The 12,886-nt window shown below is 39.9% G+C and overlaps 1 protein-coding gene across 1 annotated transcript; it reads right to left on the bottom strand.

Moving 5' to 3' along the window:
- Positions 1-2,157: 2,157 nt before the first annotated feature.
- On the bottom strand, positions 2,158-2,757 carry mafk (v-maf avian musculoaponeurotic fibrosarcoma oncogene homolog K; the record flags this gene model as incomplete). The annotated part of the gene is made up of 2 exons (XM_080524133.1): positions 2,689-2,757; positions 2,158-2,592 (listed from the first exon to the last, which is right to left on the bottom strand). Exons 1-2 carry the CDS (start codon positions 2,731-2,733, stop codon positions 2,158-2,160), a joined length of 480 nt encoding a protein of 159 aa, XP_080380259.1. The 5' UTR covers positions 2,734-2,757.
- Between the last annotated feature and the right edge of the window lie 10,129 nt (positions 2,758-12,886).

The raw sequence follows: 12,886 nt of genomic DNA, 5'->3' as shown, positions 1-12,886 counted from the left end.
ATGCTTTTCTACAATTTTGTTTCTCAAATCCTCAGACATTTGCTCTTCTTTCTTTTCTCCATGCTCAGTGTGGTACACACCAACACACAACACAAAGGTTGAATCAACCTTTTTCCATTTTAACTGGTTGCAAGTGTGATTTCTATATTGCCAGCACCTGTAACTTGCCACAGGTGAGTTTAAATACAAATTAAAGGAGCATTACATGCTTGAAATACAATTATTCCTTACAATTTTGAATAATTTTGTCCAGTCCATTTTTGGAGTTCTGTGTGGAATGATATCTGATTTGCCTTTTTCCCCTCAGCTTTTTTGTGTTGTTCCAATGCAAACAAAATAAATAAACGTGTAAATACCAAAGCATTTGTAATTGCAAAAATGTTTGGGGAGAAGTGGTGCATTATCTGACAGAAGTGAAGGGGTGCCAATATGTTTGTCCATGACTGTATATAGATTCAAAATAATGAACTACAAATGAATCCTTCATAAAATGTGGGGTATATTTTGCTACTTGGTGAGTCTTTGGATTTGGTCATGAAACCAAACCAATTTTGTGTCAGGATTTCTCTTACCCAAGAGTCTGTGTCGAAAGTATTAATGTTCAAGGTATATTGTTTCAGAGTTACCAACACCGGCAGCAGCACTTTCTGATGACCTAGCAGTAGGAATGATTTCTAAGAGGACGGAGTACTCCATGTAAAGTGACAAAGGAGGCAGTTGAGAGCTTACATTTTCCTTCTCTCGCATTGAAACTAAAGCAGAGGCTCTAGCTTAAATCTGTAATATACAGGAAATAATTCAATTGCATTTCATTCGTCAAGATAGCTCCCATTATCACTATATCCAATATGGATGACCTACCACGACATATGGCATTGTGTGTAAAGGAAAGTTTGGAGGCAAGAAATCATAGGTAAGTGCTTGTCTTTTCCATCTAACAAATGTGGCATCCTTGGTAATGGATGCAACAATAAACTAGCTGCTCCTTTAGCAATGACGATTCAAATCACAAACTATGAAAAGCATCACACAAGTCAATCTCCTAATGGGCTATGATATTTCCCTAGAATTTGTTCTCTGAATATGTTGATTTCTCTCTGCAGTTAAATGATTTTTAGATCTATGCAGCAAGTGCTTTTTGTTAGTTTTATACTGTGACCACAGTTTCATAGTAAGTGCCAGTCAATGATCAGCAAGTAATGGGTGTTAAATATTACTTATTGCAGTAGACTGACTTGTTTCCCTGTCCTGTAGCGTTACTGTCTCACAGCTGTAAGGATTTGGCCAGTGGTCAATTTCATGTACTTTTATGTATATTATATTATTCTTGCAGATAGGCTATATACTATCTGAATCATCACCATTAAACCAGGATTATTACATCTGTCATATTATTATGTTATTTTTTCCAATAACTGAAGTGCCCTGAATTTGGGCCATCCAGCTAGTCATGCCTTTATTAAACATGACCATTATTAAACATACACTGGCTTTAATGGCTTTTAAACTGTTTTTAAAAATAGAAATAGAAATGTACACATATTGTAAAAGAGTGAGATATCAAGATATATACTATTACAGAGATCACTCATAGATCAGTTTAAGGCAAAAGCTTCACTGGCTCAATTTGTGTTGAGACATCAGTAAATATGTGCTTTCATACAAGAAAGAAAAGTATTTTAGGCATAGATCAGCAATTTTTTTGTATCTTTTTTTCATTTTCTACTAATATAAATATTAACATGTTTATTGTAATTATACAATGATTATATATTACTTTTATCTCTGATGAATGCAAGATACCACAGGCATCAGAGCTGTCTCAGACCAGTGCTGCCACGGTCATGTATATCAAGTACTCATTCACACTGCACTAAGAGCTCATCTCTGCTGTCAGTCAAGGAGGGAGGGTCAGAGAGGCCCAATGGCCTGCCGGTGCTGGGGGGTTATAGCACAGTGCACAGACAATGTAGAATATGTGAGAGAAAAGAGAAAGTAGTGAATGCAGCATTATTGTTATCACACAGAGCTAGACACCCCACCCCCCTTCCCTCAGTCCTATTACTGAGCTTCCTCTCAGCATTGGTCAGGTGGGTCAGGGCTGGGTCAGAACCGGCATGGACCAGGCGGGACAGGGAGAGCCCAGTCCTATCAGCACTAGGAGGCAGCTGAGAAGGCGGCAGGGTTGATGTTGTGTTTGGCAGACTTGATAATGGTGATTACGCTGGTGGTGCCCACCTTCCCTGGGGAGAGGGGCCCGCGGGTGACAGTCCGGGCAAAACACTGCAGGGCCTCGTACTTAGTGCGGAGGGCATCCAGCTCCAGCCTCATGCTGGCGTTCTCACGTGCCAGCTTGTCGACCTCATGTTGCAGCTCTATCTTTTGTTTCTCCAGCTCCTCCTTCTGGGTGACACGTTTGATGCGGCAGCTGGCGGCGTATCCTCGGTTCTTCAGGGTCCGCCGGCGCTGCTTCAGCCGCGCCATGTCGTCCTTGGTCAGCCCACGCAGGTGCTGGTTGAGCTCCCGCACAGACAAGGCCACCAGCTCATCATCACTGAGCGCCGGGTCATTCTCACCCACCTCCTTCTTAACCTACAACAGACAGATCAACTACGAATGATCCACCGCTTTTCTGAAGAAATGTCATGTGAAGCTAAACTACAAATTGCATGAGTAATACAAACTTACCTTTAAAGCTTTGCTTGGTTTAAAATCAGTCGTCATACCCTGCATGCATACAACTGGCCAGAATCTCACAGAAGTCACACTGTAAAAAACAAAACAAAAAGAAAGAAAAAAAAGGAAAATCATTGACATTGAAATTGACATTGTTATTCAAATGTTCAATACTATACTGTGTTTATTGTGAAACTGAGTATTGGTTAATAGTGTTCTATTGGCATGGCTGAATTTATTTGCAGAAAGCAAAATAGTCTGAACAGTCACTCCCCTTTCCCAAGAAGGTTAGGGTCCCACCACAACGCTCCTGAGTTAGGTCATGTAGTGAGCTCTGTGAGTGTTCTGCTGCCAGACATGGCCAGCAGAGGTCAGTACCTCACTGAGAGATTGTTATACTTTTGTGCAACCCTGTTTACTTGCTGTAGGAGGAGGGGCCCTCACAATGTAGTTCACCAGACCATAGCAAGAAAGCAGGAATAGAAACAGGTCAGCTCTCCCCACACAGCTTTGTCTGATCTCTCCGCATAGACACTGGGCCTGGGCTATTTTTTATCAAAGTAGTTTTTAGAAAGGCCTATCTGTACACTACAGTACACATGCCTATGAGTTGAGACTGCCGCCATGGCCAAAAAAAGACATACTGTTGTATGCCTGTGAAAAAGCTTACACTCGCGCACCCACCCCCCCCCAAAAAAGGCTCAATTTCAGGACCCACCACCCTGACTCGAAGACTGCTGCCATGGAAACGCCCTGCAAATGGGTGTGGGAGTACAAGTCACATGGCCAGCCAAAGGGTAAACAAGCCTCATTCATAACCCTGCCACAGACTACACATGGTAGAAATTACAAGACCAGATCTTTAAGTGAGGATCACCAAGGCAGTCTTTGTACAATAAAGAGCATCCCAAAATCAAATGTTCATTGGCCTTTTGATTTGTTCCCTCTTGACAAAATGAATAATTTAAATACATCATATCTCAAGAAAAAATGTATTTACTGACATTGCCTGCCCTATACCCTCCTATATCAGTACATGGTGAATTCATCAGTAGTGAAACCTATTCAACACCGAAGCATTTTCCAAGTGTCACCTCAAGGTACATTTAAGGCCATACTGGACTTTACAGTCCTGTAGATACAGTATGTGGAAAATTCCTGGAGGTAGAGTGTCACAGAGGAATAGTTTCCCTTCACAGTCACTGGTGTATTTTTTGCTTAGAGACAATGTACTCTATCGGGTTAGGACTGTGTCTGGTAGGCTGGCTCCTATTACACTGGGCTTTCCTGAGCTGCTCCATGCCCTTATTTAACTCTGCTGGATATATTTAGCCCACTGTGCTGACACAAAATTCTGCCAACTAAACAATTTAAGTGAACATGTGATAAGTGATACCTCATGAAGAGACCAAATATTCAACTACACAGTTCTATCAGCTGCACTCTCCTGAACAAGAAACCATTGGGTGTAGTTTTAATCACTATTCTTTTAGGGATTTTAATATCCCTTTAAGGCACAACTCGTAAGTGGAACAGGGCAGAATGCAAAATGATTGATCTCATAATGTAATGTTCTTTTGCATCAGACCTGAACGTTTTCTGATCATTTAAAAGCTCTGCGTCATCAATCCGTTTTGCCTTTTGTAAACCACACCGGAGGTACAACCACTGCCTATCCGCAAGCTTTTGTCACGAAGCAATAAATTAGAAGAGTGACCTTTAATCTTAACTCTGCCAAACAACGCCTACAAAAACAGTAAGCCTAAAAAAAAAAACACATGAAAACAGGAAACATTTTGGTGACACACATTTGGTGATTCAGAACATCTGATACTAGTTTTGGTGATCCCCTTTAAAAATGTGTCTGATTAATTTGGGGTTTATCCTAATTGTAAGAAATGGCTTAGGGAAGACCATAAGGAATTGCATAGTGTGATGGCAAAAGTAAGAGATGATGAATCAAGTAATGCATTGCAAGCTTAAAAAAAAGAGAGTAAGTTGGCACAAAGTGCCTGTTTTGGACACTGTTGCATCAGAGGGAGACCCTGGGTATATTCCTTGCGAGGATCATAGAAAATGGGTGGAAAAAGGCCTCCCTCTCCTTACATGGGGCCTCAAGCTTTACAGATCAGAGGCCACGTTGTTTCCTTGAAATTCTTTCTGCATGTGCTCCTCTGTTTTGCAAATGGCAGTGGGTCGAGCTCTAAAGGTCCCTCTTTGCTGCCTTGGTTCTTTCAGAGAGGAAAGCAATATAGTCCCAAGGTTAAAGCCCTGTTTTTATCATTATTCGACAAGAGTAACAGGCACATTTGACAATTGAGCATAGCTTTTAACAGCTCACATTTGACAGTCCTCCAAAACATTTCTTCCCCATTCAGATTTTTGAGCACTGCTGCTTGTGGAAAAGTGTTTGGGAAAAGACCTCAAAGAAAAGAAGGTGGATAAAGTGTGGATAACAGAGTCACATTCCTGGTGGAGCGCACACACACAGAGAAAGGAAAGGGGCCCCACATTTCATTTGGGAGGATAAATGCATTCAGAATACATCCTCTGTAATGCACCCAACTCTGGGAATGGAGCTCAGTCTACAGTCTCAGTAGCAAAGCCACTTGCAGTGAAATGTTTAAAATGTCTGGAATTCAGATGTGTCTCATACCAGCAGCCCAAACCTATCAAGCACAGAGATAAAGTGCATGCAATCGATAACAAAATCACTTAGCTAAAATATATTCTAGTATCAAGTTAATACGGGAGGCCGTGTTTTAGATAGAAGATATGAGTAAACCAATGAATATAAAGTATTTGCTGGCCTAGCCACAGGAAGGAATGATGATTTAATCTCCATATTTCATCAGGTCTGAGGTCATGTCGGCCACATCATGGAAGATTACTCATAACATCAAAGTCAACAAATCCAAGTGAAAACACTGTTTTAGGCTCTGAAATGTATGACTGTAAAAAGCCCACTGCTTGGAGTCACCGTTTAGACAAATGAAAGGGCCCAAACAGGAAATAGCCTACATTGGTAAACAATAGACAGTGCCAAATAAAACATATTTCAATGCCAACATGTAGAATTGTGAAATATTTTAAATGTGATATTCAACAGGGGGTCATTTTCAATGTTGCTGACAGTGGCTGAAGTGCAACCGCCTGAATCATAGTGAGATCACCAAAACAGCCTTATTGGATGTATGATGTTAATTTAAATAAATTCAAAATAATACAATATTTTGTACAGTCCCTATCCAAAACAAGTTTTCTGTGCTCAGTTCGCAATAGCCTATATAAATGAATTAATATCCACATATTTGACCAGCGATTGTGACCTTGCTGAAAAAACAAGTCAATAAACTGGAGCCCTGTTACAGTATTAGTCCATAGACACTGTGTGAAATTTCATTCAACCTTGTTTTTGTCATTCAGGCAACTACTCAAATTCAAGCCTGGGCTTCAGTTATGATAGGTAATGCTTTAGGGCATAACCTTTCTCCAAAGTAAACACAGAACATCAAAGACCTAAGTGTTTATGTTCAGGTGATAAATGAAGTGTTGGCTTGTCCTTGATTGTTTTCCTTCTCTTTTCTATTCATTTGGACTGTGGATTCGGCAGAGACCAGACATGCGGCGGCTCTCCTTCACGCCCAGCTGCTATGTTCCTCAGGGGAAGCTGGAGCTCCCCTCTGCCCTGCTCAGAATGTCTTGTCTGTTTCCTCAGGGAACTGGAGAGAGCCCTCTCCACTGTGCGCTCTCTCTGCTCTCTCTCTCTCTCCCTATCCCTCTCCAGCACAGCACATTTGGTGGGATATTATGTAAAGGAAATGGAGAGCATAGCCGAGCTGTGAGTCATGCTGTTTACTGGTAAAAACGAGGACGAGCGGCAGGGAATCACACCCTCCCAAACTGACGTTTCCTGGAAAATCCCGTTGTTTCACAGGGCGGAAGGAAAAGTACAGAGAACCTTGGAAACGGCTGGCATGACTGCCGGAACTTTTTGCGGAAAGGGAGGAGGTAGCGCTAGATATCTGAGAGACGGACTACTTTCCAACTGGGGACACGGGGATTTAAAGGCATGTCAAGTATGCACAAAACAAGGACAAACCTGTCCCCTTCTTACCTCATTGAAGCCATTACATAGCCTAGTGTGCAATGAATAGATGGGAATGAAAATGACTTATCCCAACATTTTCAATCTTGAAATATCAAATGAGAGCAGATCTTGTTTATGCAAGAGACTTGTGATGACATCAGCAAGAAATACCCCGACATTCATTAATCCAACCCTGCCTCTCCATTAAGTGGATAACATTCTTATTCTGTCTAAGTAACGTTGCTGATTAGTAAAGCCCAGTTCTCTAAAAAGTGAGAAAATATAAGATTTTCTTCTTGCTTACTATAGCCTACACCTCCTAATACCATAATTACCAAATTACAAAAACAAGGCACTTTACTTCAGACGTTCCCTACCCACCCCAGACCACAGTGTGGTGAGAGTACTGTTAGATCCAGGAATTCAAACAGAGGATCAGGAATAGGAACTGTGCAGATCATAGTGGGTGGTAGAGCACAGGCACCCATGAGGCACTTATGGAGGAGATGTCAATGTATATCCCGCATGCCTCAGTATAAACTTGTGAATGGGAATGTTTCACAGAATGTGCAATGCAGTCCTTTAAATATTTTTGGTTGTCTGTCATACTGTTTGATTGATGCTTGTAACTTAATTCTTAAGCATAATCATAATGCCTAGCAATAAAATCAAGCTAGTAACAAAAGGATGTTACACATCATAAAAACAGAATATAGCCTACTTTGAGTCTAGTTTCTTCACACTACTGTTATTTCACTTTCACACATTTTTTATTTTATTTTTTAACATTGTGAGTACTTGTAAGTCTAAACCAAAAGTGTAAACACTAATGTATGATAACAGTGTATCCTTGTGACCCTGACAATAGTTGACAACTGAGTACAGAACCTTAGATACCTTCCACTTCCTCCCCCTTCATAGACATCATATTGGTAACCAAACCACACATTAACCCCATGACAGAGCAGAGCACAGCACCCCCCCCCCCCCCCCCCCTCCCACTCGCCATTCTAAAAAGAGGAGAGAATGTGACATACATGGGTGAAGGAGGTCAACACCACAGATACCTCATCAAGTGACTCAGGCAGCCACTCAGACGAGGTTCAGAAGCCCTCATACAGTGTGGAAAAGTTCTGATGAGAAATAACTACTCTCATATTTTCACCATAAATCAGGACAGAAAGGGTCAAATGTCCAATAATATGATCCTCACTCAAAGACATGAAGTCAGCACCAAAAATATGAAATTGATCATGCATTTCCCTCACATCCCATTCTGCTCAGAAACATAAGGACTGCATAGATAAAATGTCAGCCCAGCAACAAGCTTTTTTGAAGGGTGCCATCTAAATAAATATTGCTTTGGCAGCAGGTCTGAGCAGCCTAGATTCAGTTTCATTTTGGACTCTTACACCGTGGCTTCCAAAGCAGTCTAGCCTACATGCTTTTGCTGAGCCAGGACTAACTGAAACGCTGTCTACTGTCAAATCAGGAGGATGTTGGGTGAGAAAAAGAACATCACTCACTGTAGTGAGAAAAGCTATCATATTACTTTTTTTAGCCAAAGTTGCTCCTGATTCAGGAAAATATTTAAGAATTTCTCGAGAGGAAAATCATATCATATAATATATTATTTTTAAAAATAAGAATAAAAAGAGTTTAGAGTTCTTCTCCGTTATAATAAAATGCACGTCGTCTACGGCGGAGGTGCTCCTAACTTGGTGCGGTATGTCTCCTTCTGAAGATAGTTGCCCCCTGTGTATCCTCCTGGTGGTCTACCCTCAGATCGTGCCCTTTGTCCCAGAACTCTAAAATGCAGACCACGTGTTTGTTTCCTAATGTTGTGATATAAAACTAGTAGCAAAAAGAGTTTAGGATAGCTATAATATTGCAGCCTGTAATTGTGGAGCACATTATCATTAAGGCTAAAAAGAGGTTTAATGAATTAATTGAAATAAGCATATCTCGGCTACCTAAGACAGAGGTAAAACATCTGAAGAAGAACAAACACGATCTTAATCAAGTGAAATGTGTTTAACTCGAAAACGTTCAAAGGAGATTGGGAAATTCCTGGTGGTTACTACTACAACACGTGTCCTGTCATGAGCGTTGCCTAAAATGATTATTTTTAAAAACCACAAAAGTTTGTAAACTAGATTGCGACATAGGCTAAACAATAGTTACCCGTCTGTTGGTACTAGACTAAATTGTAATTGTAATCCATCAGCATAATCTTACTTTGGTTACATGCGTAAAATCTGTCACCGTGAGAATTAACATCAGCCATTTACAGAGGAATGTCAAAACATCTTCCAGAAAAACTCACACTCACCTTGTGAACGCGGATATTCTCTGTCGGGAATGTGTAAAAGTTGTCAAGTTGCTGCACTTCGAGAGGCGTTGAAGTTGCGTGTCGCAATTGGGAAAAGCCTCCAGCAATCGAACGGCAATGTGAATGTATCCCCGTACTCAATTAACTACAAAACAACAACAATGTATCAACATTCCACTCTTTGCTTCCGCAAGCACTTACGTCACCAATTCCTCGTGACCGCCCCCTCCATTCATGAAAATAACTTTCTGCTGACGTGAGCCAGGCGGGAAACTAGGGGAAGCCAGAAATAGACGGTAGACGCAGCTGGTGAATACTTTTGGAGAGTTAGTGAAATTAATCTGGAGATTAAAGAAAGATCAAATTCTATTTACGATTATGGCTATTCAAAGATAAATACAAATGTAGGCCTATGCAATCAAAGCTAGTTATTATTAATTATTTTTGGGACCCATTTGCTTGAAGAACATTATACTCTTTTTTTAAATCAAAATTAGTAGTTTTCGTTGGAGACATCTGAGAATAATATTATCAGCCTATAGTATGTGAGATACTAAGTATCTATTTTTATTTCTAAAACTTGGTTGCACCAGTTCAATAGTAGTAACAGCGCCCTCTGTCCTCGCATTTTTCTGTTGGCGATTTCGGATAGAGATGATGCTTGAAATAAAGGTAGTGGTAATTTCAGTCAATCAATACTTCTATCTGATGTGTAATCACAGTTTATTCTATCAATGAACAATTATCTTAATAACTTTCTCCAATAGTGTTTTCTTTGTGTTTCTTTGGCTTGTGCTTGGCCATATGCTTTAAAGACGTTTTTAAAACCGACTAAGATCTAATGCTACAAAACATAGTTGATCCATTTTAGAGTGCAGATACAGGGCAAGTTTAAAATTAGACATAACCATGCAAACCATCTATCTCCAGATGTAGGGCATTTAAATGACACAATTCAGGCACCCATTCAAAAGGCTGTGTATGTGGTCTAATTGGCTTCAAGAGAGTTCATCTGTCCTAACCCTAACCCTAAAGTTACCATATTAATTCAGCTGATCTGAATCAATAGAAACAAAGAATATATTAACAAATTACACAATATTGACAGCAGAGGTTTAAAAATGGTTATAGAAGGTTTGAAAATTATTTATTGTATTATTGGCTACACAAAACATCTCTGGTTTGGGCCTCTCCCAAACGCCATAAAAAGATGTCCTCCCTAAGGAACTGACTAACTCCAATGGAGTTCATCCACTGTACCTGGGCATGGAGCCAGGCAGGTTGGTGGACAATTATTGTTGTGGAGGAGTATTGCAATAGGTGACTCAACACTTGAGTGGTTTCGTCTGAAGAGGCATATGGACCCAATTGTATATCGGTGTGCTTGGATCTTTCATGCTCAGTGTGTTTAAAGTTGAAAGCAAATGGAACTTTATGAGATGAGTAATTGTTAAACTTTGTGTTCTGGGTGGTTCATGCTTCAGTAATGTTCAAACCGGTAATTAAAGCACATCTTGTGAACAGATCAGGTCATGTTTGCAATATCATTTACATTTGTGTTTCCCCATGAGCATCCTCCTCTCATTAGTAAAAAATCTCACAATTGAATCTGCAATGAAGCATGGGATTATGTGGCATGGTTTGGAGCTGGGCTACCCATAATTTATTCGATTTCAGCATAGAGTTTTACAGCTGACAGCCGATTTACAAGAAAAGTGTGCACCCCAGATGTATGTTTTACTTTAACCAGTCTAATTCTTTACCTGCGTCATGACTATTTGATCATTGTTTTGACTCAATAGTATATATGACCTTTAAAATAGATCAGAGGAGTCGTCAGCTCTTATGCTGACAAGAATGATAGGGCCTTCCAGCCATACTGTATGATTCTAAGCTTAGAGAAATAGATCTGAAACAAAGGGGCCCCCTACTGTTGACACAGCAGGGATGATATACAAGCCACTCCTTAGTCTCTCAAGTTAGACTTATGAAAATGTCTGTTAACTTGATGTGGCACTTAAAAATTACATTCCAAAAAGGCTCAAATGTATTATTGTTGTAGCATGTTTTATAGCATTGTAATAGCATGTTTTCTTAGCGTGTAACACATAATGCTATGCCTCATTGTATAGGTCACACCCCCTCTGCTTAAGACATTACAGGTTATTTGCCATAGAGCCTGAAAAGTTGTCACTGACTAAAAGGGAGTCACTGTTAGATACTATATATAGATACTATATATAATTGCTGTCAGGCTAGAATATATGTTCTCAACTTGTATTTGATGGTATTTGTGTACATGTTGGTTTCACCATTCAGAAATTACAACACGTTTTAAGCATAGTCCCCCTATTTCAGGCTGCCAAAAGTAATGGGACAATTGGCTTGATAGTTTCTGGTAAGTCAGGTGTGTTCCATCACATACAATGTTGTGCAGGCAGAGAGCTGTCAACGTGTAGTCTTGACTCTCGGCTTTGCGCTCACCTTCTCCAAATTCATTGGATGGTGGTCATCATACAGTAAGACAATGACCCAAAACATACTTTTGTGTATAAAGCCCAATTTCATCATCTAACGAGCCTAACCTCATTATTGAAATTCAAGAACATCAATTACCTAACTTGTTGTCAGAGTTGGTTAACTCCGCCGAATTGGGTAAATCCGCTTTTCGCTGTGGTGCACTTCTATGGAGGTACACTTCACTGCTGGAACAATCTGCAGAGAATATTTCAGTTGGTTGCTCTGGTGTCGCTCTGGCAGTTTAAAGTTTTGACTGAAGACCTCTTTGTTGAAAAATCTGTTTGTTTTTGTTGATTGTGGTTATAAACTGTGTGTATGCCTTGTAACGGAGACCTTGGTGTAACAAGGTACTTGGTTACCAGTAAAAGGTGAAACCAATGTACAAACACCATCCAATAAAAGCTGAGAATCTTTACTTTAACCTCATAGTAAAGTTTTGGAGTATAAAGCCAAGAGAAGAAAAAATGCTTCAATGTCCCATTACTTTCCCAGGGCACTGTAGTTCCTTACCTTGAAAGTAGTCTATGGGACAGGAGAAACTAATAAATGGATCGGAGTTGTTTTTCTATTTCTTACTTCAGCCACCACTAACAAAAACAAGTGATTGGAGAAACCCAAACAAATATTTATGGTAAACTCACTTCAAAGTAACTTCCAACCAAGTCTGAGAGTTAATTTGAGATTACCATAGACTACTTTTAAGGTAAAGAACTAAAAAGAGGACTGAATTTAGGTGTAGTACATATACGGGCCTAAGCTCACAACCTTATGTATCCAGTCAACCCCATTACAAATGAAAATAAAGTTGAGCTGCCTTCATAAAATGCAACATTTGGGGTGGATTCCTCTTTAAAAATATTGAGTCATGGTGCCCAAGTGTGGTTTTCAAAAGAAACAGATTATTCACAAATTGTTTTTACAGGTTTGTGGACTTCCCATGTGACACAGGGTTTATATTTGGAGCATTGACTAAGCATTCCACTGACTTCACCAAAATATGTTTAACATGAAAAACACTTTATGTAACAAGTTGGCTGGTTGCAGTGGCACATGAGAACAGATGGTGAAATAGCTTCACTTGTAGTAGGAGTAGTCTGCTGGTATTCAGCAGTATTTGCATCTGGGGCTGAGGGTATGATTATATATTTTTTTTATTATATTTTTATTTTTTTTACTTGTATGACACATTTGAAGCATAAAACGTTTTTGATGCATGTTTGATGGAGCATTGAGAATACTGTGACACTCAAGCATAACGCATAAAGAGT

Source organism: Nansenia antarctica, assembly GCF_963989245.1.
Source record: "Nansenia antarctica genome assembly, chromosome: 2".
Taxonomy (NCBI): domain Eukaryota; kingdom Metazoa; phylum Chordata; class Actinopteri; order Argentiniformes; family Microstomatidae; genus Nansenia; species Nansenia antarctica.
Note: the sequence above shows the minus strand (reverse complement) of the source record. Positions and strands in the feature narration are given on the sequence as shown.